We start from the raw sequence: 27,628 nt of genomic DNA on the forward strand, positions 1-27,628 counted from the left end.
AGATGAGAGAACGAAGGTAGGTATACAAATATATCAGTGGAATGGTTCAGGTTCTAACAAAGATGAGAGAATGAAGGTAGGTCTACAAATATATCAGTGGAATGGTTCGGGTTCTAACAAAGATGAGAGAATGAAGGTAGGTCTACAAACATTTCATTAACAGAGAAAATAGCGGTAGGTATACAAACATTTCATTTACAGAGAGAATGACGGTAGGTATACACACATTTCATTTACAGAGAGAATGACGGTAGGTATACACACATTTAATTTACAGAGAGAATGACGGTAGGTATACACACATTTAATTTACAGAGAGAATGACGGTAGGTATACACACATTTCATTTACAGAGAGAATGAAGGTAGGTATACACACATTTCATTTACAGAGAGAACGACGGTAGGTATACACACATTTCATTTACAGAGAGAATGAAGGTAGGTATACACACATTTCATTTACAGAGAGAATGACGGTAGGTATACACACATTTAATTTACAGAACTTTGCTTTTAGTTCCCCACAAGTAAGGTGTTTGATACATTTTCAATCAATGGCAATAAAAAATGTCTACATCCAGTTTTCAGAAATTTATTTGACACACAGCCATATAATTTGGTGAACAGAAGCATGTTGGAGTCTGATGATGTATCAATAGATGAAAATATAACAAAAAATATTGCATGACCTTTGTTTTTCAGTTGCCTGGTTTTGATTAAGTTGTTCAGTTTAACAGCAATCAATAGATTTAAGGTGAAAGGTAACCTACAACAACTAAATGTCAGGACGGGAGTATGGCAGCCTCTAAATAAGCATAAGTGGGTCACTGTTCAACAATTTTATAGACTTTAAAGTGGTCTTTATTTGAAAATTTGCTCATCTTTCTCTACAAAACTCTGTATAAGTTATATTAATATCCTGAATGCATACAAATTTTAGAGAAAAGATAAACTTCAGTTATCTTGGTTATCCTACTAGTACTTAGATATAGTTGATCTTGCATAAGATAAGAACTGATAAAATAGAAATAAAAACATTGGTAATTTAGTTGATGAATCACATTGCTTTTAAACATAACCCATGCCAATATTGAATATGTCAGATGAATAAACTTTCAAGGACCAGCTCACAATAAAAAATTAAGTGGATATTAAAAGGCATGCTATCTATTTTAAAACAACATTAACAATGGCATGCACTGTCATTATTATATCAGAAAATAAGGTAGAGATTTTTGAAAATGTTAAAGATAAATAAATAGTAATTTGACTTGGACAATCATGTAATTAGCTTAGAGAGAATGACTTACTCCTGATTGTTGCTAGGTAATAGGTACAGGCTCTAATAGACGTATTTACACTTGTATGCAAATTTTCCGCCATTACGTAAAATCACACAGGTTCCCGTAAACTTTGACATCATAATTAAAAAGTGATTGTTGCCTGACGTCAAAAGGTGATTCGGAGTAGATCTAAGGTCATTCGGAGGCAAAATATAGCTAAATACCAAAAGTGTAAATACGTTTATTAGCTTTAGTCGTATTTTTCAGGCTATGCAGTATTGTATTAAATTGAAAGACGAAAGAAGTGGTAAAGCTTCAAGTGAAGTTTTAGATGAGGGTAGTACTGATAAAGATGTGAGTTTATTTTTTTAGATGAGGGAAGTACTGATAAAGATGTGAGTTTATTTTTTTAGATGAGGGTATTACTGATAATGATGTGAGTTTATTTTAGATAATTAGGTTCAGGATTAATGTGTTTTCAAACAATTGCTGAATTCTTCAATAAAAATGAAAAAATAAGTGGAAAAATATTCAGTTAGATTTTAGAGTTGAAAGGGGTTGAAAAAACAGATGTTTTGAACTTTTAGTTGTAATGCTTGCTTTTTCTTTTCTTCTTTTTTAATTTCATCTGATTCTTGGTTGTTAGAACTAAAGGAAATATTGCAACAGATTTTTGGCAGGTCCTTGAAGTAAATCAGCTCAAAAGAACCTCAAGTCAACTTGCTGGCACTGTATTATAGCCAGAAATTGAGCAACGGGTCATAAGTCAAAACAGACTGACAGTGCCATGACAAAAAAACAAAAAATAACCTAAAGCTATATAACAGTATACAAAACACAAAATAAAACAGTAAAGACTGAGCAATGCGAACCCCATCAACAACCGGGGATGATCTCAGTTGCTCCAGAAGGGTGAACAGATCCTGTTCCACATGTGGCAGCTCTCTGTTGGTTGTGTAAGTACAAACCTGGTGATAATTCTAATTAGATATGTCACATTTGAGTTTAAGGGGACAGATTGTGGTTAAGACAATTAGAACATATCCCTTTCTCATCTTTGATGACACTTTAATGTATGGTTAGTGTTTACTGTATTGCTGGAAAGTGTACCTGTAAAGTTATTTGGAATAAACTTAATATTTTGTCATTATGACTTCATGAAAAAAAAAATCCTAGTTCCATCCTGATAAAAGGAAGTAGTTTCTGCCTATCGCAAGAAAAAAAATTAACTATCTGATGTAATAATGAAGTAATAACTATAATCTACCCCTTATCACTGAAATTAAAATAGATGTTATAAAGCAGTGTAAAACTCACATGATGTAATATAATCAATGTGTTTAGAGATTGGTTATTTTTAAACATTGATATATATGTATCTAGCCAAAACATTGGGTAAGTATTTGTAGCCTTGTGTGTTTGTGTGCCTATTCAAAACAATTTTCCTTTGTGACACAACCAACCAAACAAACATGTGCCTCCTTTAAATCATTCAATATTTTTTACTTTTTGTAAGAATTGAATACAAAGTGCCATCATCACTTGAAATTTAGCTTGGTCTGATGCTTGTTTAGAAAGACAATAAAACCTTTATATTTGTACACAAATTGAGGGTTACTTTTATGTTTGACTGTATTGTATTCCAGCATGAATCCCGTTCTTATGTTTTTGCAGTCCTATATTTAAGAGTATTTTCTATTTATTCCATCCAATTCATACCGTTTGGTGCCTAGTTTCTAATTACTTCAAAGTATTCAGATATTGTGCCAAAATATATTTTCTATATTTACATGAATTATACTGTGAATTCAGAAATTATTGCGATGTTTTTATTAATGCGAATATTGCGACTGGATGAGTATCGCAAAAATAAGAACTCGCATTTTGATATCTGAAACATATATCCATATGCAGATTTTCCTGAAATCGCAATAATTAATCTCGCATTTTTGTCCATTCTTCAAAAATTGCAATAATAAATGAACGCATTAATTTTTGAATTTACAGTACTTGATTTTCTTAATTCAGCCTAAATTGAGAAATTGAATGCAAATATATACACAGCCCTAAAAAGTAGATATCTGAAATTTTTTGCCCAAATATTTAAGTTATCAAATGTATCGTTCTTTAGAAAATGCTGCTTAGATACTGACCATAGGGTCTGTTTACTACTTGAAGTAATGAGTGATGCAGCTGTTGATTGTTCACCATTTACGTAGATAGAAAAGATTTAAACATAGAATATTAGACTTATCATGACCAGTTGATTAATTAGTCCCCTTCTGACAAAGTCGAAGGGGACTTTAGGTTTGCACTCCGTCCATCTGTCTGTCTGTCTGTCCATCCGTCAGTCCAGCAAATCAGTTTTCCTCACTTTTTAGCTCACCTGGCCCAGTAAGATCTACAAAAAAGTCGGACCCCTTAAGGAGTTATTGCCCTTTATAGTCAATTTTTAACCATTTTTCGTAAATTTTTGTAATCTTTTACAAAAATCTTCTCCTCTGAAACTACTAAGACAAATTTAACCAATCTTGTCCACAATCATCATTAGGGTATCTAGTGTCCGATGACCCCGCCTGCGAACCAAGATGGCCGACATGGCTAAAAAAATAGTACATAGGGTAAAATGCAGTTTTTGGCTCATATCTCTGAAACGAAAGCATTTAGAGCAAATCTGGCAGGATAAAATTGTTCATTAGGTCAAGATCTATCTGCCCTGAAATTTTCAGACCAATCAGGCAACACGTTGTTGGGTTGCTGCCCCTGAATTGGTAATTTTAAGAAAATTTTGCAGCTTTTGGTTATTATCTTGAATATTATTATTATAGATAGAGATAAACTGTAAACAGCAATAATGTACAGCAAAGTAAGATCTACAAATAAGTCAACATGACCAAAATTGTCAATTGACCCCTTAAGGAGTTATTGCCCTTTATAGTCAATTTTTTACAATTTTCATAAATTTTGTAAATTTTTGTAAATTTTTACAAAATATTTTCCACTGTAACTACTGGGCCAACTTCATTATAGATAGAGATAATTGTAAGCAGCAAGAATGTTCAGTAAAGTAAGATCTACAAACACATCACCATCACCAAAACACAATTTTGTCATGAATCCATCTGTGTCCTTTGTTTAATATGCACATAGACCAAGGTGAGCGACACAGGCTCTTTAGAGCCTCTAGTTTTCTTCATGATTGAATATATTGATTTGATATTTGGTATATTGTTTTATCATGACAAGTTACAGATCAAGTTTGAATTTTATTCTGGTCTGATGATTTTGTGCAGAGTTATGGTCCTTGGACTAAGAAAACTCATATCCTCATTTTTTTTCGTCATACTTGAAGATATTTACTTGATATTTGTTATATAGTTTACACCATGATGAGTTATAGATCATGTTAGCATTTTGTACCAGTAAAATGAATTTTTAACCGGTAGGGGACTATGTATTGCCATGCAATACTCTCAGAATGCTTGTTGTTTGCATAATTAAAGTATGGTTTGTTTGAACTCAGATCTTCATTGGTCAAAATTCAATTATGGGGTCAAATTTTCTTGCTCACCTCTGAATTTCTTACAAAGTTGTTGACATATTGTCTATAAATCATTAGAAAAACAGATTCTACCACGGAATCTTGTTCAATATCATATTTCTTCATGTTTTTTACAGTTAAAATTCATATATTTGACTGTCTCAAATTGAGAAATATTGCATAACACTCGATGCAGTAGTAGAATCTATATATATATATATGTGTGAATGTTTGTGTTAGTTGCCTGTCTTGACATAATTTACAATTTGTCCACCATGAAATTTTACAAATTGTATGTAAATGGGCTTCAACAAAAGAAAACAAATATTAGTTTAATAAGTAATTATATAATATTTTGATTTTATTTTAGCATGAATTTTACAAAGCTTTGAATGAAGATGATGTTCCTGATGAAGCCAAGAAATATAAAGCAGTTGATTCACAGAAGGAGCTGTTCAGGTTATCTGATGCTAGTGGAAACATGAAATTTTCTCTGTCAAAGAAGGGTCAAGTGTCCAAGACTGACCTGGATAGCAAGGTTAGTTTTCTAGGCAACTAACACATTAAGTTAAAACTAGACAAGTTTTTTTCACCTGGATTGCAGGATTAGATTTTTTCATCAAGCACTCCAGATAAAGAATCTCCAAGTTAGGTTTTTATAGCAAAATTTGTTTTGTCCCAGAATTTATAATGCAAAAGAAAATTCAAAGCAAGGTTTGGACTGTAATGATAAAGATTTCTGTATAACCTGACAAAGTCTGTCATACATTTATCCATTACAAAGCAAGGTTTGGACTGTAATGATAAAGATTTCTGTATAACCTGACAAAGTCTGTCATACATTTATCCATCACAAAGAAAGGTTTGGACTGTAATGATAAAGATTTCCGTATAACCTGACAAAGTCTGTCATACATTTATCCATCACAAAGAAAGGTTTGGACTGTAATGATAAAGATTTCCGTATAACCTGACAAAGTCTGTCATACATTTATCCATCACAAAGAAAGGTTTGGATTGTAATGATAAAGATTTCCGTATAACCTGACAAAGTCTGTCATACATTTATCCATCACAAAGCAAGGTTTGGACTGTAATGATAAAGATTTCTGTATAACCTGACAAAGTCTGTCATACATTTATCCATTACAAAGCAAGGTTTGGACTGTACCGGTAATGATAAAGATTTCTGTATAACCTGACAAAGTCTGTCATACATTTATCCATTACAAAGAAAGGTTTGGACTGTAATGATACAGATTTCTGTATAACCTGACAAAGTCTGTCATACATTTATCCAACACAAAGAAAGGTTTGGACTGTAATGATAAAAGATTTCCATATAACCTGACAAAGTCTGTCATACATTTATCCATCACAAAGAAAGGTTTGGACTGTAATGATACAGATTTCTGTATAACCTGACAAAGTCTGTCATACATTTATCCATCACAAAGAAAGGTTTGGACTGTAATGATACAGATTTCTGTATAACCTGACAAAGTCTGTCATACATTTATCCATTACAAAGAAAGGTTTGGACTGTAATTATACAGATTTCTGTATAACCTGACAAAGTCTGTCATACATTTATCCATTACAAAGCAAGGTTTGGACTGTAATGATAAAGATTTCTGTATAACCTGACAAAGTCTGTCATACATTTATCCATTACAAAGCAAGGTTTGGACTGTAATGATAAAGATTTCTGTATAACCTGACAAAGTCTGTCATACATTTATCCATCACAAAGAAAGGTTTGGACTGTAATGATAAAGATTTCTGTATAACCTGACAAAGTCTGTCATACATTTATCCATCACAAAGAAAGGTTTGGACTGTAATGATAAAGATTTCCATATAACCTGACAAAGTCTGTCATACATTTATCTATCACAAAGAAAGGTTTGGACTGTAATGATAAAAGATTTCCATATAACCTGACAAAGTCTGTCATACATTTATCCATCACAAAGAAAGGGAAATGTTAGCTATTGCATTAAGGTTTTCTTCTCTCCTTGGCATTTAAATGTCAAAGTAAAATCTGGTCCACAAGATAATTATATCATATATTCATTGAAGTCCCATTAAAAAAAACTCTCAGAAAAAGAAACCTTAAAACATATGGGACAGCAAAAAAAGTGACTTTTACAGTGACTTGCATTAAGTTAGTTCTATCATTCAGATTGAATTTATTCTTATTCCTTGTTTAAAACACTAAAACAGTAATAAATTATGATTTTACAGGATGTATTTATCTTGGATTCAAAGACAGCATTACATGTATGGATTGGTAAAGATACCTCTGTCAATGAACGTAGAAATGCTATGTCCTACGCACATGTAAGTACAATCTACTGTAAAACTGTTGAACAATCAACACAAATACAAGTTTAATTATTGCGATTTAAAGACATGCTGCATACAAGTAACGCTATTGAAATTCAAAATGTGAGTTCTTAAATTTGCCACACCTATTTCTTTGCAATTGTAGCAATAATGAAAACATTCATTAACATTGCAAAAAATATCTGAATTTACAGTATTTTTATGCGGCATTGTCTAAAATCATAATAATTCTACTCAAATTTTTGTCCATTCTTCAACAGTCCCAATAATTAAAGTCATATGAAACTTCAAATTTGAAAAAAAAACAGTTATGTTTTATATTCTTGAATGGCTAAGTTTCACTTTAAAACATGTGTACGTGAACTTTCTTGTAAAAGAAAATCCTTTATATTATCAAAATCTTAATAAATGTACTACTATTGAGTTATTGTCTTCCCGTACACTTATTTGCCAATATTTTTTCCTGTATGCAGTGACCTTAACTATGAGACCACTCGTTAGAACTGGTGCGCAAATGCGAGGACAAAAACATGATGAAAGAATGTAAATAAAGGTGCATTGAAAGGTTAATAGTAATAACTGATTCTTAAAGAACAAATTTAATACAACAAATCATTAAACAACTGTAAAGGACAAGTTTGATTAACAGATGGGAACACATGGAAAATATGAAAAAAAAATATCATGGCTCTGTCAGTTCACTTATTTGTCACGTGCTTCACATACTCTGTGTTGATTTTTTATCAATGTCATGATCCAGTAGACTTTGGCAACAAACTCGAAAGTTAACTAGCTTGTGATCAACAATCACTGAATGAAATATTATTTGTTGATAAGGCCAAAAAAATATATATGTCTGTTTAACAAGGTTGGGCGGTAAATACCACCCCCGGTATTTACCAGTGGTATTTACCGGTATTTACCACCCTGGTCAATACTCCTCAAGTGGTCAATACTGGCAAATACTGGACAATTGAAATTAAGTGTTTAAGGTTACATACTTTAAAAAAATAGGGTAGGTAGGTCGGTATTTCCATTTTATTTTATTTTTTCATTTTATTTTTTGTGACATGATTTTGAGTCATGCTGTTTCGTCTTGTCGTGGTCCGAGTTGATCATGGGCTGAGTTTACCCGTATTTTAATGATTGGATTATTTCCCTTGGTAATTGGTTGGAAAAAAATGGTGGCAAAGTGTTTATTTCATCACACGAGTTGCGGATTTCCTTAAAACAGCTGTCATATTCATGATTGTGAACATTGGATGTATCAGGCAATTGATTTATATTATTTGCAACCCTAATTTCGCTTTTGACAAGAGTTCAGTTTATTTTTTCACTTTACGACGGAAATAAAATGACTTAGGGTCTGCGCTCAAAAGTAGGGTCGGTCGGGTAACCGTAAACAGACATATATATTTTTTTGGCCTAATACTTTATTGATTTGTAATAAATATAAAAGAATGTGCATACATGACTTAGTTTAGTATATATGCATGGATTGGTTAAATAATTTAGATAACATTAAAATTACAAGAAACTCTCTTCATATGACTTAAATGCACACAAGAATTTCTGGATTTACAGTTGTTTATTTCAAACTATCCAGATTTATTCTTTAAATGTCTATTTTCATATATTTCATTGACTTTCCCTGTCAAAGTTGTATTGGTTGTGGACACAAACCCCATTACAATCAAGGGTTAGACATATGTGGGTCCTGTCATTTGACAAGTTAGGTGCCATTTTCAGTTTTTGGCCTCTAAGAGAGGTCCTGTCAGTTATTTCACAGAACATACTTCTGCAACAAGTGTAAGCTACTTTCCTATGTCATTCAGCATAGTTTAAGGATGGAAAAAAATAAAAATCAGGACCAAGAAATTTTGTTGCCAAAAAATGCATTTCTGGTGGAGTGGGCTGACTTTTTTGCACTCACATATGTAAATCAAGGAAGCAAGACATCATCCAGAAATTTTCCAAACATACAGTAATACAGATATCTTACTTTAATGTTTTTAGAAAATTAGGGCAACGAAATGTCTATTTCCTGTTTGACTTTCAAACCAAAATGTAAAAATTCAGAATTTGGACCTTTTACTTCAACGCTTTGATAGAGACTTTGGTATCAATGAAGTTTTTCTTCCAATGATATCACTTTTGGGATAAAGTTGCTCCCTTGAGAACACTCTTTGCCAAGAACACAGAAAAACTGTAACTTCTAGCATCCTATCAGCCTGAGGGTCAATAAGTAGGTCATGAAATCAGCAAAAATATGTCTATGCTATTTTCTCAAGTAAAAAATAATCTTCAAAACAAAAAAAGATTTGCTTTACATATGTTCCATAATATCAAGTAATTTTCTTTTTTTTTCTCAGAAATACCTCCAGAGTACTGATCATCCATTTGTGTCTGTCAGTTGTTTAGCTGAGGGAATGAAATCAAAAGCATTTGAGTTAGCCTTAGCAGCATAGACTTAATGTGACAGTTCCTTCATCTCATTCTGCAGCAATAAGATCAAATTTAACAACAGAAGAAACGCTCATTAAATTAATACAATACATGGTGTACAGGGTGGAAGTACTTGTCTTCATGGATATTTAGTTTTGTTGCCTATGGACAATATATATTTTCCCTTGGTTTTAGTGTTTGGTTTCAAATATTATCTGACAATTGTCAAGTCAGGAGATATAAATTTCTTAAAAATTAAATAGTCCTCCTTGTGAAATTATCAATTTCGAAATAACATTTGGAAAGCAAGGATTGTATTTATATAGAGAAATTAATTCAATCCTTTCTCATGATTGAAATTCTAAAATCTTTTGATTCGATATAATTATAAAAATAAGTAAGTAAATGCATTCAACAGTATTTAAGTGTATGCATTCATCTGTAAGCTTGTTTATTATAAATATCTTTACTTCAGTATAAAAATTTGTTGTTTTTAACAACCATTAAATCCATGAAAACTTATTCCAATTTGAAAAAATAAGAAAATGCAAAAGTAGTCAGCTTTGCATTTTGTGATAGGAGTAACTACTTTTTAAGAATTATATTAAGGCCTTAAGAAGAAACAAAAAGAGTGTAGACATTTTATGAATTGTGTTTCATTAGGATAAAAAGCTTTTAATTTGAATGATCAAAATGTCTTTATATTAACATTTTTTAACCAAGCAGACATCAGATTTTGCATAATAAATGTTGAAAAGAAACTGTTATTGTACAATTAAGTCTCTAACATGAGCTTGGTAAAGCTACTTAAAAGAGAAATTGGCAATATTTTTTGTTTACTGCTGTAAATATACATATTAATGATGACTGAGTTAAGTGATACTGTGTTTCTTTTGTTGTTAAAAAAGTGCTTCATTATAAACATTATAAAAATTATAATTCTTACTTATTTATTAGCATTTTTCCTTATACCGTTTTTTTGTTTTACTACATAAATACTTTTTGTAACTGAATATTTTGTATGTTTTGTAGTCAAAGATTTGTGTTATAGAAAAAAAAATTTTATTTGATAGATTTTGGAAATGATATTTTATGAAGTGTAACTAACTGAATAACTATACAAAGTTTTAAGTCACGACGGTTGATGAAAAATATTTGTAATCTATGCATTTTTTTTTATAAAAGTTATATAAGATGCAGCAGTTATTTTTTTCTTAAATAAAACACATAAAAACTGTGATTTAGATATCTTGAAATTTAAAATTGGGTTTTCAAAATTTTTGTTTAATGTTGAAATCATTTTTTTGTTGTTTCTTTTAGAGAGCTCCTTAAAAATTGGAAAAGTTGTATATTAGAACTTTCATAAAACTTTGTGTTGTAAAGTGAAGAAGTTTACCTTTGTTTTACTGAACTAGTCAATGTAATAAGCATTTCAGTTATATTTGATAATCAAATTTAAATATCTAGTATTTGATCCTTTACACCTTTTTGTAGATACTTTATGACCAATTTTCTATAACTTTAATTGATATGTAATTATATTAGCCTTGGTATACATAATTATTTATTTTCATCAAATAAATACTAATGTGAAATCTACTAGTTTTTTTTTTATGGCCCCGCAACAAAGTTGTCGGGGGCCATATAGTTTTACACTTTTCTGTCATTCCGTCATTCCGCAACAAACCATTGTACAGACTTTTTTTCTAAACGCCTTCAGATATTGGGCTGATTTTTGGAATGTGAGTTAACCATGATGTACAGATCAAGTTTAAGTTTCGTTCCACTCTGCTTATTTTTGCCGAAATTACAGGCTTTGGACTTTGATAAATTGTTGAAAATCACAGTTATACAGACTTTTTTTCTAAACACCTTCAGATATTGGGCTGATGTTTGGTATGTGAGTTAACCATGATGAGTTACAGATCAAGTTTAAGTTTCGTTCGGCTCTGCTAATTTTTCCTGAAATTACGGGCTTTGGACTTTGATAAATTGTTGAAAATCACAGTTATACGGACTATTTTTCTAAAGGCCTTCAGATATTGGGCTGATTTTTGGTATGTGAGTTAACCATGATGAGTAACAGATCAAGTTTAAGTTTTGTTCCACTCTGCTAATTTTTCCTGAAATTACAGGCTTTGGACTTTGATAAATTGTTGAAAATCACAGTTATACAGACTTTTTTTCTAAACGCCTTTAGATATTGGGCTGATTTTTGGTATGTGAGTTACCCACGATGAGTTACAGACCAAGTTTAAGTTTCGTTCCCCTCTGCTAATTTTTGCCAAAATTACGGGTTTTGGACTTTGAAAATTGACGAAAATCACAGTTATACAGACTTTTTTCTATACGCCATCAGATTTGTGCTGATTTTTGATATGCGAGTCTACCATGATGAGTTACAGACCAAGTTTATGTTTCGTTCTGATATTCTGATTTTCATGTCATTTCAACACATCTTCAGTACATCCACTTCCTGTTTGCTGATAGTTTGAAATTTAACTACTCATTGAACAAGATAATTTTTCAGCAAACTAGTATTGGTCTTGAGAGCTGGATACTATCCATGCATTTTTGTGTCCACATGTGTTGTTGAAATTGCAGATTTTTCAACTTTTTGAGACGGAGCCATTCGTGTCGTTCCGACACATCTAGTTTAATATCAGTCGAATTGCAGGTAAACTATACAACTGATTCTGGCATTCAAAAGGGAACTGTACATTTTATCTACAATCAGTAATTAGGGGATACTATACAATTAACTGAAACCATTAAGTTTTCCTGGAATTTTGACACAAAGTCAATTTAGTATACTCCTTTTTTTATCCCCGCTCCAAAAGAGGGGTTGGTGTTTACCCTTTTACCTGTCTGTCTGTCCTATGAAATTTTTTTATAGGAACTACAAATGAGTGCTACCTTTAGTTTTGATCAAGCTTCATGTGAACATACTATATCATATGACCAAGTTTCAGATTTATGCCTATCAACTTCTTGTTTAACAAATACTTATATGATATCTTCTAAACATAATGAACATCTTTGAAATTTTTGTGGACTTTGCACATAAATGATAATGTTTGCCTTTTTTCTTGAACACTATTATAGATAGAAACTTTAAATAGCAAAAATTATCAGCAAGACAAGATTTACATATAAGTTCACATGGCCGAAATTGTCAGTCAACTCCTTATTGGAGCTATTGCTCTTTAATGGTGATTTTTTTTTCTTCACAATATTTTTGCATATTGTCTTGAAAACTATAATAGATAGATAGAAGCTTTAATCTGCAAAAATGATCACCAATTTACCAATGGTTTTCAAATTTTTTATATGTTGTTACTGATGAAAAAATGGAGGTCAAATTCAATACTGATGATTTTCACTTTTGCCACCCAGGAGTAATGGCTCTTGATAGATTTTAAAATGGCACTTTATGCTATTTTTGTGCAATTACTTATGAACCATTCAACCAAAGTTTTTATACAACCGCAAAAATTAAAAAAATTTTGGTCGTATATTGGTATCACGTCGTCGTCGTCAGCGTTGTCCGAAGACGGATGAATTCCGGATAATAACTTTAGTATAAGTAAATAGAAATCAATAAAATTTTAACACAAGGTTTATAACCACAAAAGGAAGGTTGGGATTGATTTTGGGGGTTTTGGTCCCAACAGTTTAGGAATTTGGGGCACAAATAAGCATTTTTCTTGGTTTTCGCACAATAACTTTAGTATCAGTAAATAGAAGTCTACGAAATTTAAACACAAGGTTTATGACCACAAAAGGAAGGTTGGGATTGATTTTGGGAGTTTTGGAATTAGGGGCCAAAAGGGTCCAAAATTAAACTTTGTTTGATTTCATCAAAAATTGAATTCTTGGGGTTCTTTGGTATGCCGAATCTAACCGTGTATTTAGATTCTTAATTTTTGGTCCCGTTTTCAAATTGGTCTACATTAAGGTCCAAAGGGTCCAAAATTAAACTTAGTTTGATTTTAACAAAAATTGATATCTTGGGGTTCTTTGATATGCTGAATCTAAACATGTATTTAGATTTTTGATATTTGGGGCCCTTTATCAAATTGGTCCACATTGAGTTCTAAAGGGTCCAAAATTGAACTTTATTTGATTTCATCAAAAATTGAATTCTTGGGGTTCTTTGATATGCTGAATCTTAATATATATAAGAAGATGTGGTATGAGTGCCAATGAGACAACTCTCCATCCAAGTCAAAATCTATAAAAGTAAACCATTATAGGTCAAGGTAGGGTCTTCAACACGAAGCCTTGGCTCACACCGAACAGCAAGCTATTAAGGGCCCAAAAATTACTAGTGTAAAACCATTCAAACGGGAAAACCAACGGTCTAATCTATATAAAAAACGAAGAAACGAGAAACACTTATGAACCACATCTAACCATGTATTTAGATTTTGGATATTGGACCATAATAGGTGAATGTCCAATTTAAATTTTTTCAAGTTCTTAGACCACATTCGTTCTGTGTCAGAAACCTATTCTGTGTCAACTATTTAATCACAATCCAAATTCAGAGCTGTATCAAGCTTGAATGTTGTGTCCATACTTGCCCCAACTGTTCAGGGTTCGACCTCTGCGGTCGTATCAAGCTGCGCCCTGCGTAGCATCTGGTTAAAATTTTAATATGCTGCGACTGATGACAAAATGGTGGTCAAGTTGAATATTTCAGCGGAGTAAATTTTCATCAGCGGGGAAAAGGCTGCAGAGAAATTTTTCTTCAGTTTTGTTTTTGCCGTTCAAAAGTTATGGTCCTTGATAGATAGGAAAATAGGCATAGAATGTGGTAGGTAAAAAAAACCCTGAAAGTACCTTTCAAAATACAGAGAACATAGTTTGCTGTCAATTTGACAGCTCATTCCTTGTTACCATTTTTTTGTGTTATTGCCTATTATTTTGAAAATATAATAGACAGAGAGAAACTTTGAATAACAAAAATGAACCACAAGGCAATATCTCCAAATAAGACTAGGAGTTAGTAAGTACCCTTAAATGACAATTGTTATCCAATTCATTGTGTTTTACCTATTATTTTCAAAACTATAAACTATAGATAGAAACTTTAAGAAGCAAAAGTGATCAGCATGAATGAAATTGTCTGGTGTCTTCTTATAGGAGTTTTGCCCTTAAATGCCGATTTTTACCCTTTTTTGTATTATGTCAAAAACTATAGAAGATAGAAACTGTACACAGATAAAATTATCAGCAATAAAAGTTCATCCAAGAGATTTAAGTCATGAATTATATTCTAGTCTACGATGTTGAAGAGTGTCAATTGTTGAAGATGCACATAGACCTAGGTGAGTGACACGGGCTCTTTAGAGCCTCTTATATCTGTTTTCAAAAGAAAAATGTGAAATTTAGAATGTTTGCAATATTTAAGAAAAAGTCTTATCTTTAAAACCAAGGGTATGAAGTTTTCCAGTAAGATTGATCAGGAACACAAAATCTACAAACAATATTATTGAAATCGTCTTGACTACAAATACCGGTAGAAGATGTTGACCCTAATCAGTGTTAACCATTTTTTATACAACCGCAAAAAATGTGTGTTCGTATATTGCTATCACGTCCTCGTCGTCAGAAGACATTTGGTTTCCGGACAATAACTTTAGCTTAAGTGTATGGATCTCTATGAAATTTGACAAAAAGGTTCAATACCACAAAGAAGGTTGGGATTGTTTTTGGGGGTGATGGTCCCAATCCTTTAGGAATTAGGGGCCAAAAAGGGTCCCAAAACAAGCATTTTTCTAGTTTCAGGACAATAACTTGTGTATAAGTATTTTGATTGCTCTGAAATTGTACCACAAGGTTCAATACCACAAGTAGAAGGTTGGGATTCATTTTGGGGGTAATTGCCCAAACTGTTCAGGAATTAGGGGCCAAAACAAGCATTTTTCTAGTTTTCAGACAATAACTTGTGTTTAAGTGTATGGATGTCTCTTAAATTGTACCACATTTTACAAAAAGAAAATTTCTTCAAATATTTTTTTTTTTTGAGGGGGAGGGTAAACAAAGATTTTTTTTTGGGGGGGGGGGGCATCAATTTTTTTCCCTCAAGATTTAAGAAATTATCAATTATCCACAAAAAAATTGGGGGTCACAATTTATATGCTAATTCTTTGTATATAGTCTGAAAACAGATTTACTAAGTATTGCGCAACAGCACAGTGTATTGCACAACAGCAAGAAATCTTCAATTGAATATAAATTCAAATCATATAACCAATTTCAAGTTCTTTGACTACATTTATTCTGTGTCAGAAACCTATAATGTGTCAAATATTTAATTACAATCCAAATTCAGACCTGTATCAAGCTTGAATATTGTGTCCATTTTTGCCCCAACTGTTCAGGGTTAGACCTCTGTGGTCGTTTCCAGCTGCGCACAGCGAAGGACATTTTTTTCTCATTTTATGCCTTTTTCTAGTGCATTGAAAAATGTAATTGATAGACAAAAACTGTCCACCAAACCATCAGCACAACAAGATGTTGGCTCACATCATTTCCATTCAGCACAAGTACTCTTCGTTGCATTGTATAAGTTTTATTAAAAATCACCAGCAATGCGATGCAGGCTCCTTTGGGCCTCTGGTTAAAAAAAAAGGTGACATGTCTTCCTGTTGACTTTTACCTTGTGAGCTAGTACCTTAAAAATCATACTCAAAATTTTGGTTTAGTTTCATGGTTTCATATTCATATTGTATCTGCTTGAATATGCATATTTTTTTTCTGCCAGACTTTAAGCAGCCATCAATCATTAAATTTTGTGAACTTTGTATTACAATTTACAATGTTAGTACAACGTAAACATGAATTTAAAATTTTTAAATCTTGTATTATTGGAATATAACAACACATTTTTATGTACACCAGTATAGAAATAATAAAATTATTGTTTTTTTATTTTATTTGATTTGAAGAGATTGATTATATTCATTAGTAAGAGAACTGATAGATTAATACAGGTATTGACGTTGTCTGTTGGTTAGTAGTATTACCATTAAGGTTTATAGAATTCTGTTGGTTAGTAGTATTACCATTAAGGTTTATAGAATTCTGTTGGTTAGTAGTATTACCATTAAGGTTTATAGAATTCTGTTGGAAAGTAGGATGAATCAATTTAAAGCTGTAGGTCTAATCATCATGGTGGTTTCCTTTAAAACATACATTTGCCAGTTATGAAAGCTTCCCCAAATTATTCCCTGTTCACCAGGTTTGCCCCACAATCCATTAATATTTGATTTGAAACAGCCACTGTACCAGTAGCCACCGTGGTGTTTCTGAGCACAATTTATATCCTTGGATCCATCTTTGTCGTGATCAGCAGTAGAAAAGGCATGTCCATTATGGTCAAATGCAAGGGAATCACCTACAAAATAATTTCACAATTAAATAATCCGGGCATCCCAGCTTCTTTCTATAAACATAAATATGCAGGGTGAGAGATTTTTTTCACCATCAGATATCATCCCTATAGTTATATACGTGTGGCCATGCCATCTTTTAGTGTAATCGCTCAAAGCTTTTCAACATTTACATATATACAAATGTATATAGTTCAATTTATTAATTAAACAGTTTGTTCACTTTGGAATCTAAAAGTGACAGGCACTGCTGGAACTCATTCCATTATGAAATCGAAAAATGCTTTTCCTAACAGTGACCAATACATTCTGTACAGTATGAAATCATTAACAAGTATTGCCTACATTGATACTCTTAATAGAAATCTTAACTGCATCATCAGAATGACCAGACATTTCTGCCTAAACTTACCTACATTACCTGAATGACCAGACATTTCTGCTGAATCTTACCTGCATTACCTGAATGACCAGACATTTCTGCTGAATCTTACCTGATTCACCAGAATGACCAGACATTTTCTGCTGAATCTTACCTGCATCACCAGAATAACCAGACATTTCTTATGAATCTTACTTGCATCACCAGAATGATCAGACAATTCCTGCTGAATGCTACCTGCATCACCAGACTGACCAGTTATTTTTTTTAATCTTACCTGCATCACCAGAATGACCAGACATTTCTTATGAATCTTATCTGCATCACCAGAATGACCAGACATTTCTTATGAATCTTATCTGCATCACCAGAATGACCAGACATTTCTTTTTATGCTTACATGCATCACCAGAATGACCAGACAATTCCTGCTGAATCTTACCTGCATCACCAGAATGACCAGACATTTCTCTTGAATCTTGCCTGCATCACCAGAATGATCAGACAATTCCTGCTGAATCTTACCTGACTCACCAGAATGACCAGACAATTTTTTTTAATCTTACCGACATCACCAGAATGGCCAAACATTTCACTTGAATCTTACCTTCATCACCAGACTGATCAGACAATTCTCTTGAATCTTACCTGAATCACCAGAATGATCAGCCAATTCCTACTGAATATTGCCTGTGTCAGCAGAATGACCAGACATTTCTTCTGAATCTTACTTGCATCACATGAATGACCAAACATTTATTCTTAATCACACCTGCCTCAACTGAATGACTTTCTTTCTCCTGAATCTTACCTGAATCATCAAAATCGACAGACGTGTCTGATGAATCTCACCTACATCACCAGAATGGCCAGACATTTCCTGATGAATCTGCCTGCATCACCAGAATGACAGGACATTTATGCTGCATCTTACCTGCATCACCTGAATAACGAGACATTTCTCCTTAATCTTACCTGCGTCACCAGAGTGACCAGACATTTCTGCTAAATCTTACCTGATTCACCAGAATGACCAGAAATTTCTCTTAAATCTTACCTGCATCACAAGAATGACAAGACAATTTCTTCTTTATCATACTTGTATCGCCAGAATGACAAGACATTTTTGCTACATCTCTCCTTCATTACCAGAATGACCAGACATGTCTGGTGAATCTTAACTGCATCACCAGAAAAATAGACACTTCTCTAGAATCTCAACTGCATCACCAGAATGATCAGACAATGCCTGCTGAATCTTACCTTATTCTCTAGAATGACTAGACATTTCTTTTTAATCTTACCTGCATCACCAGAATGACCAGACAATTCCTGTTGAATCTTACTTGCATCACCAGAATGACCAGATATTTCTTCTAAATCTCACCTGCATCACCAGAATGACCAGACATTTCTGATGAATCTTACCTGCATGACCAGAATGACCAGACATTTATGCTGAATCTTACCTGCTTCACCAGAATGACCTGACATTTCTGATGAATCTTACATGCATCATCAGAATGACCAGAAGTTTCTTCTTTATCTCACCTGCATTACCAGAATGACCAGATATTTCTGTTGAATAAATTCTGTATCACCAGAATGAGCAGAACATTCTGCTGAACCACACTTGCATCACCAAAATGACCAAGCATTTACTGATTAATCTAACCTGCATAACCCGAATGCCAAGACATTTCTGCTAATTTTACTTGCATTACCATAATACCCAGTAACTCATTCTAACTGAATCTTACCTACATGACAAGAATACCCAGATGCTTAAACCAACTGAATCTTAGAACTGTTGAATCTTACTCCCTCACTAGAATACCCAGAAGCTCAGTCCAGTGAAATCGCATCCAAATCATCAGAATACCTAGACACTCAGTCCAGCTGATTCGTGCCCCAGTCATCAGGATACACAGACGCTTATATCAGCAGAATCTTACCCCAATCACCAGAGTACCCCGACATTAAGACCAGCAGATTCTTACCCCAATCACCAGAATACCCAGACACTCCGTCCAGCGGAATTTTACCCTTATCCTCAGAATACCCAGACACTCAGTCCAGCGGAATCTTACCCCAATCACCGGTATACCCAGACATTTAGAACTGCTGAATCTTACCCCAATCACCAGAATACCCAGACACTCCGTCCAGCGAAATCTTACCCCAATCTGCAGAATACCCAGACACTCAGTCCGGCGGAATCTTACTCCAATCATCAGGATACACAGACTCTTAGATCAGCAGAATCTTACCCCATTCACCAGAGTACCCCTCACTTAGACTAGCGGAATCTTACCCCAATCACCAGAATACTCAGACACTCCGTCCAGCGGAATCTTACCCCAATCTGCAGAATATTCAGACATTCAGTCCAGCGGAATCTTACCCAAATCATCAGAATACACAGACACTTAGACCAACAGAATCTTACCCCAATCACCAGAATACCTAGACACTCCGTCCAGCGGAATCTTACCCCAATCTGCAGAATACCCAGACACTCTGTCCAGCGGAATCTTACCCCAATCACCGGTATACCCAGACACATCGAACTGCTGAATCTTACCCCAATCACCGGTATACCCAGACACTTAGAACTGCTGAATCTTACCCCAATCACCAGAATACCCAGATACTTAGACCAGCGAAATCTTACCCCAATCTTCAGAATACCAGACACTCAGTCCAGCGGAATCTTACCCCAATCACCGGATTACCCAGACACTTAGAACTGCTGAATCTTATCCCAGTCTGCAAAATACCCAGACACTTAGACATGCTGAATCTTACCGCAATCATCAGAATACCCAGATACTTAGACCAGCGAAATCTTACCCCAATCACTAGAATACCCAGACACTCCGTCCAGCGGAATCTAACCCCAATCTGCAGAATACCCAGACACTCAGTCTAGCGGAATCTTACCCTAATCACCGGATTACCCAGACAATTAGAACTGCTGAATCTAACCCCAGTCTGCAAAATACCCAGAGACTTGGACATGCTGAATCTTACCGCAATCATCAGAATACCCAGATACTTAGACCAGCGGAATCTTACCCCAATCACCAGAATACAGAGACACATAGACCATCGGAATCCTACCCCAATCATCAGAATACTCAGATACTCAGTCTAGCGAAATCTTACCCCAATCACCAGAATACCCTTACACTTAGTCCAGCGGAATCTTACCTGCATCACCAGAATACCCAGAAACTTCCAGCTGATAGCTGGTTGTTGGACCTTTCAAACTAAAAGAACTGTATTTGGCCTTTTTGGTAGTATTTTGAAAATCGGTCAGCACAACCAGTAATTCATATTCGCCGTTACTTGTGATTGCATAGATGTTCTTGTTCCCTGAAACAAGTTAATTAACCAAGTAAGCAATGTGAAATACATATGTATTAGTTTTTTTTAAGGGGGCAAATTTCCCCTGAATTTATTTTAAAATAGGGCCATTCTCGTGAAGTCTTTCAATCTTTACTTAACTTCATAGTATCAAAGATCCATGTGTGTTCTTTGCAGTCTTACAATATTATGGTTAATTCTATACAGATTATTGATTTCTAAGTCCCAGGAGATAAAACAAAACCGCTAGTTTGACAGAATTTTTGAAATTATGAGTATTAATTCAAAAAATAGAATGACATTCTTAACTAAAACCAAAATTATGTAAAGTTGTATACTGTCTTTCTGATACAATCTAATTAAGATATAGTTCTCTGGTTTCGTTATACTCCTATACAAGCACGCGAATTAATATGGATCTTTGATCATTGTGACAGGATCTTAACAGATACTAGTAGTTGTAACTTCAATCGAAAAATTTTAAAAAGGTAAAAATTGATAAATTTCGAGTTACAATTATCTGCTGACTAACACACCCAAAAGGTAGAACAATTAATAAGGATTTTTTTTTTAAAATATGGCTTGCTACACGTAATAGATCAAGTCTGGGATACAGATATTATAAGTGCAGATTTAGTCAAAATTGTTGTATTTAAGGATGTCCTTAAATATTTCAGGACCTCCATAAATCATTTAGGACCTCCTTTTTTACACCAAACACCTGACCCATTTTGACGACACATCTGTATGCCGTGCATCGTATGGTTCCAAAATGTATACTGCAGTTTGTTGATTGTTTTTGTTTTACTTAAAAGAATGTCCTCCTCGATAAAATATAACTTACCCAGCCAGTGTTCCGATGATACATTCCCAAACCCTACTTCGTAATCATGATAGTTCGTATAGAAGTTTTGTTTACCATCTCTTCGTTTCTGTATAACCTATTGTAGTATAATCATACGATAAATATTATTAGAATATACAAAATTATTCGTTTAGACCCTCGTTTTGCCCCTAATATTTTTTTTTTTGTTTGGTATGGATTGACTATTTCATCTTTTTTGTTAGGTCAAAGTTAACAAATCATTTTGACTAAGTTCATCAATCGAATATGGGGCGTTCGAAGTGAGGATCGCTTCACGTCTTAGCGTTACCGAGAATATCGTATAAAATATTTGTGGGAAGACCTCACTTTCAGATACAGCTGTTTATGTTTATGCATTAATCTGATGCACGTACCATATTCACATTTCGATTTATTTTTCATCAGATGTACTCGGCACTAGATACTTGAAATTATAATGTTAAGTTATGAAAGCAATAAACCAAAATAACTGCAAGACCCAGCAAAGGGATATTACATCAGAAGGATATCATATGAACATCTGTTACCCTGCTAAATATTTCTCGAGGGTAAAGATTACATAGTTTTTTAGTGTTAACCTGGCCACAGTTTTTATTGATTATAACCCTTGTCCGTCCTTCCTCAGGCTGGTAAAGTTTTTGTGTTTTTGGACAATATCTATTTAAGGTATGATTATTGAATACAAATCTAACAGTTTGTATGAAATGTATTTTATACCAATTTTATCTTTTCAAACATAATAGTACAAGTTAATAGTGAATTTTCACTTAACAGCCCATAAAACATAGATATATACCATCAGCATATTTATAGTGGATATTGTCCTCTCGAGCAGGATCTGGAATAGTACTTACCGTCCATCCGCCACCCTCTGTCTCCATATCACAGAAAACATGTGTCTTCTCTTTTGACTCGGGTAGGTATATATTATAGACACCAGATACATTCCTCCCAAGTAACTCATGATCTCTGCAGTCTTTTGGTTTTGCTATGTGGATAAAAAAAAATAATATTTCAATCAAACTGTTTGTAAAAACAAATACGTATATAGCGCAAATTTCCCCTGATTTTATTTCACGCAAGATCATATTCTAAAAGTCCTTTGATCTTTATTAAAAATTCACAGTTATTGAATTCATATGTTTACTTATTTTTTGTAACAACGTTTTGACGTATTTCCGAACTTGTGACTAAATCGTATTCCCAAAGATGGTTCAAAACTGTAATTGTGTTTTAACAATTATCTATAAATTGTATAAGACTGGTACCCTTATTCACAACAAATATTTCATTGGAAGTAATTCTTATTGTTGCGCTTTAGATAAAACAGATATTTTGTGTTAAAGCTGTCCTTCAATTTTACAACAATAAAAAACATGTATTACTTGAAATATTATCTTCAGTAGCAATATTTAGTTCTGAACTTCATTTTGATTCTGTTGAAATAAGTAGTTGTTGAATAGCTTTTCAGTTTAGTATATAAACTCTTTAATATTTTAGTAACGGTATGGTTTAAAAACTATCTTGTTTTGGCCTTGTCAGTTAAACACGTACACCGGGGTAAATTTGCCCAACTATAATAGACCATTTCAAGTCAAATTATTTTCATAAATGGACCTCAATATATTTAACTAACTGGTTACCCTTTAAAGAAAGCTGCTATGGGATAGGACTTACTGGGTGTGATAAACTATGGAAACTACAAACGGGCAACAAAAACATATGTCGCAAAAAGACAGACAAAATCATCACCAAAAGAAAAGACAGACAACATCATCACAAAAAGAAATAGAAGAACATGACAGAACTAGACAAACAACATGACAGAACTAGACAAACAACAGGACAGAACAAGACAAACGACCGGACAAAACAAGACAAACAAGAAGACAGAAAACACTAACCGGAAAGTTAAAGATTGATCAACACGAACCCAAAGAAAAGTCTGGTTGATCTCTGGGTGCTTCAGAAAGATAAGCAGTTTTTTCTCTACAAGTTTCATTCGTATTGCTGCTCATGGTATCAGTTTTATCGTCTTAACCTTGGTTCATAGTTTTTTTTTTCGTTTTTAAAATCACAGTCTGTCTCTGTCCTCTTATTTTCAATTTCTTATGCTCTTTATTTTCTTGATTGATTCTAAACAAAACCTACTATTACCACATAAATCAATAGTAACTCTTGCATCAAATTTTGGTCATTGTTAATGAATTATACCTCTGTGGTTTGTAACTTGTTTAAAAATTGGCATGGAGCTTAAAAATGAAATAATAATTTAAATATCCATGTCAATTATCACAAAACTTATCACTTTTATACTGAATATATATGTCAACCCTTGACATCAACTCACCCATGAATAAAACAAATTAGGTTGATATGGCACAATATTAAAATCATCTTTCATTATTGCTATTCAAGATGAAGCAAATTCCAACTAACCCCCTTTTTTTACTTGCCCAGACTATGCTAATTACGTAGATGCAGGTCAGCTTGGTCCGATATTTGAATTTTCCAAGATCCTTTAAATAAACTTATTCTAAAAGATTACCAATTCAACAATGTAATTAAATCTTTGAATATTGTTTTTATTGGTATAAATATTAGTCATGGTATCAGTGAATTAAAACCATTATTGTTATACACATATGTACTTTCACGGTACTACACTCTGTCGATACCTATATTTTGGCATTGCACAAGGTCATATTTTTCTCTGACTGTTAATGACGTGTTTACACTAAATCCATTGAATGTTGGATGTGTACTGATTGATATTATAGTCTTAGATACATAATTTTGTGTTTGTTAGTTGTTATTGGCTTTGAACTAGCTGTCAGTAACTGCGAGGACTCTCAGCTCTGTACTTAGTGCCTTTTTTGTTGTTATGTATGAGGATGGATAAATACCCTGCCACGTCCGATTAATGTTTTTGTTTGATGTTTTACTGCTTTGTATCGATCTGATGAGTTAAGATTGTTCTTATATTGTGCTGTTACACCACTGTCCCAGGTTAGGGAAGGGTTGAGTGCTCACAAACATGTTAAACCCCGCCATATTCTTTATGTGCCCGTCCCAAGTCAGGAGCCTGCAGTTCAGTTGTTGTCGTTTGTTCATGTCTGTCATTTTTGTTTTTCGTAAATTGTTATGTTATGAATTAGGCCGTTCATTTTCTCAATTGTTTTGTTTCATATTTTTCATGTCGGGGCCTTTTATAGCCGACTATATGGGATGGGGTTTTCTCATTGTTGAAGGCCGTACGGTTGCCTATAGTTGCTTACATCCACTTCATTTGAACTTTGATGGATAATTGTCTCATTGACAATCATACCACATATCCGTATTTCTATATAGTATCCACTATCCAAAAATAATGTTGAATGAATGTTAAGTCGCTCAAACAAAAATCGAAAGTATAACACGGAGAAGCGTTTTTTTTTTCTGACTGAGGTAAGAGAATTTGCAATTGTGCCAGCAAACCATTTATATCTGTGTTTATTATGATTTGCAGAATGTTCTATTCGTAGAATGTTTATGATGTCATAACACTAAATTCGCCGGAGGCGTACTGATTGACATTTTAGTCTAGAGGAACACTGTTTTTTCCTAAGTGGAATTAGACTTTGAACTGACGTCTTGTAACTGCGAATAGTCCTAGATCGGTTTGTTGTGTCTTTTATCTTATTTGTCTTTGTGCTTCGTGTCTATCTGATGAGTCAAGCATCTTTCAACTTCAAGTTCTATCAGCATCACATTTTCAGATGAATCTAACAACCCATTGTTGGGTTGCTGCCACTAAATTGGTAATTTAAAGGAAATTTTGCAGTTTTTGGTTATTATCTTGAATATTATTATAGATATAGATAAACAGCAAAAATGTTCAGCAAAGTATGATCTACAAATAAGTTTAATGACCAAAATTGTCAATTGATCTCTTAAGGAGTTATTGCCCTTTAAGTACAATTTTACACAATTTGTTTATCATATTTGCTAACTTTAAAAAAATCTTCTCCTCTGAAACTACTGAACCAAATTACACCAAACTTGAGCTGAATGATCCTTAAGGTATCTAGAATAAAGTTTGTGTTTTATTTTCTGTTTTGTCAAAAATCATGGCCGCCATGTCTAAAAATAGAACATAGGGGTAAAATGCGGTTTTTGGCTTATATCTCAAAAACTACAGCATTTAGAGTGAATCAGACAAGAAGTTACAGTATTCATTAGGTCAAGGTCTACCTGCCCTGAAATTATAGGCCAAATCGGGTATCTGATTTTTAGGTTATTGCCCCTGAATTGATGATTTTAAGGAAATTTTGCAGTTTTCGATTATTATCTTGAATAATTATTATAGATAAAGATAAACTGTAAACAGCAAAAATGTTCAGCAAAGTAAGATCTACAAACAAGTTTTTATATGACCACAATTGTCACTTGACCCCTTAAGGAGTTATTGCCCTTTAAAGACAATTTTTCACAATTTGTTCATCTAGTTTGCATACTTCAAAAAAAAATTCTCCTTTGAAACTGCTGAATTAATTTCAGCCAAACTTGGGCTGAATGAGTTTCAGAGTATCTAGTATAAATTTTGTATTTTATTTCCTTGTACGTCAAGAAACATAGCCTCTATGGCTAAAATGGAACATAGGGGTAAAATGCATTTTTTTTGCTTTTGAAGAAAATATGACAGATACAAAGAACATTTAAATGGCATTTTTAAGCTATTCATTAATATATTTTGAAAGGCAAAAATAATCATTGATGAAAGATTTAAGCAAAAAATTACAGGTGAGCGATTTAGGCTCCTGAGAGCCTCTTGTTATATCATGTTATACTTTTTAAAAGTATAAGCTATTTTATCATGATACAGTCAATATATATAATAGTGATTGTTTTTAATTCGCTCACCATGATCGCTGTGATATGCACATAAAAGATTTGTTTTTGTTGTTATTTACGTTTATTTATTTAAGTGGTCACGTGATAAAAATTTTCAAGTACTGTTGAGACAAAAAGTATGATTGCAAACAAAAATCGTAATGCAGATGCCGCCCCAATCTATACCCAGAGTAAATAGGTTAGCACAAAGCACTTATGTCGTTCGCTTTCACCTAGTTAAAAATAGTGTATTTTGTTCTTATAGTAACCCAAAAGTGTCCCTAGGCGCAACAATCGAGCGTTCGTCGTTAAACAAAAATTGTAGTCAAGTTTCCTACCAGGCAGAAATCTTCCCATGATAACTATTCCGTATAAAATGTTAGTATAGAGTTTAATATTCTTCAGGATAACTGGATACTGATCTAAGCGTGATTTTACTTAGCATTCAATTAACATTTAAATTTAGTCACTAATCCATGATAATTAGGTCATGGTAAGCTTTCATTTGTCGGTCGAAAACCTTACACAATGAACCGTCTCTTTACAGCATATGGATTTAACGACTTTTTTTTACTTTTAATATAAAACTTTATAAAAGACCAGTTTATACAAAACGCTGTATTATTATCCCTGTTTCCGCGCATGCAGAAATTTTTCATCACAGAAATGAAAAAAACCTAGGTCTCTATACTTACTTTGTGCCGCAATCAGTGGGCAGACACTAGTAAATCCTGAAACCATAGCAGATTTCATGGCAGCTATCTCTTCTTTCATTTCTTTTACCAATGCTGTTAAGGCAGCCATATTGTCTCCTTGGCCATGACAGATTCCAATCGCCAGGACCCAAAAGAAATGCCATTTTACGTCCATTTCTATTTCATAGCAAGCTGACTTACAAATTAAGTAATGTTTACACTATAGACTTAATCTATTTATTTTCTTTGTGTTTTAGGCCAAACAAAGAAATATTTTATCAAGATCTATAAGGGATTCAAATTGTCTCTATAGACTTCATGTTCTTCTGAAATCTTGAAAAGATACAGTGTAATTATCATCATTGCTTTGCAGTGAACACTTTTCTTCCTTGACGATTCAAATTCTACGCTACATAGATAAGACG

The 27,628-nt window shown here is 33.3% G+C and overlaps 2 protein-coding genes and 1 long non-coding RNA gene across 9 annotated transcripts in view; 2 read left to right on the plus strand and 1 right to left on the minus strand.

Moving 5' to 3' along the window:
* Positions 1-11,215, plus strand: part of LOC127730107 (gelsolin-like protein 2) — a 68,375-nt gene extending 57,160 nt beyond the window's left edge. For all 6 annotated transcript variants that reach the window (XM_052238364.1, XM_052238452.1, XM_052238531.1 and 3 more), the window contains 4 exons: positions 1,553-1,639; positions 5,197-5,364; positions 7,074-7,169; positions 9,548-11,215. In XM_052238364.1, coding sequence (XP_052094324.1) covers positions 1,553-1,639; positions 5,197-5,364; positions 7,074-7,169; positions 9,548-9,643 — 447 coding nt within the window. In that variant the 3' untranslated portion in view covers positions 9,644-11,215. The remainder of the gene's footprint in view (positions 1-1,552; positions 1,640-5,196; positions 5,365-7,073; positions 7,170-9,547) is intronic.
* On the plus strand, positions 5,435-6,623 carry LOC127730471 (uncharacterized). 2 transcript variants are annotated; one of them, XR_007995122.1, is made up of 3 exons: positions 5,435-5,836; positions 6,139-6,287; positions 6,510-6,623. It is a non-coding gene; the product is annotated as an uncharacterized LOC127730471 (long non-coding RNA). The 2 variants fall into 2 exon arrangements; XR_007995144.1 differs by having other exon boundaries at positions 6,139-6,213.
* Positions 11,216-16,595: 5,380 nt separating the features above from the next.
* Positions 16,596-27,312, minus strand: LOC127718759 (angiopoietin-related protein 6-like). The gene is made up of 5 exons (XM_052225111.1): positions 27,204-27,312; positions 22,491-22,624; positions 21,616-21,712; positions 20,616-20,780; positions 16,596-17,025 (listed from the first exon to the last, which is right to left on the minus strand). The coding sequence occupies exons 1-5, from the start codon at positions 27,310-27,312 to the stop codon at positions 16,772-16,774; spliced, it is 759 nt and encodes a 252-aa protein (XP_052081071.1). The 3' UTR covers positions 16,596-16,771.
* Positions 27,313-27,628: the final 316 nt, after the last annotated feature.

This window comes from Mytilus californianus, unplaced genomic scaffold (assembly GCF_021869535.1).
Source record: "Mytilus californianus isolate M0D057914Y unplaced genomic scaffold, xbMytCali1.0.p SCAF_1, whole genome shotgun sequence".
NCBI lineage: Eukaryota > Metazoa > Mollusca > Bivalvia > Mytilida > Mytilidae > Mytilus > Mytilus californianus.

What these genes read in the sequence shown, in the direction of transcription:
- LOC127718759 (XM_052225111.1), bottom strand. Translation starts at nt 27,312, where the DNA reads ATGGCTGCCTTAACAGCATTGGTAAAAGAAATGAAAGAAGAGATAGCT. An exon ending in CAGAGGGTGGCGGATGGACG is followed by an intron (nt 21,713 to 22,490) that starts GTAAGTACTATT and finishes ATACTACAATAG; the next exon opens with GTTATACAGAAACGAAGAGA. An exon ending in ATCATCGGAACACTGGCTGG is followed by an intron (nt 20,781 to 21,615) that starts GTAAGTTATATT and finishes AACTTGTTTCAG; the next exon opens with GGAACAAGAACATCTATGCA.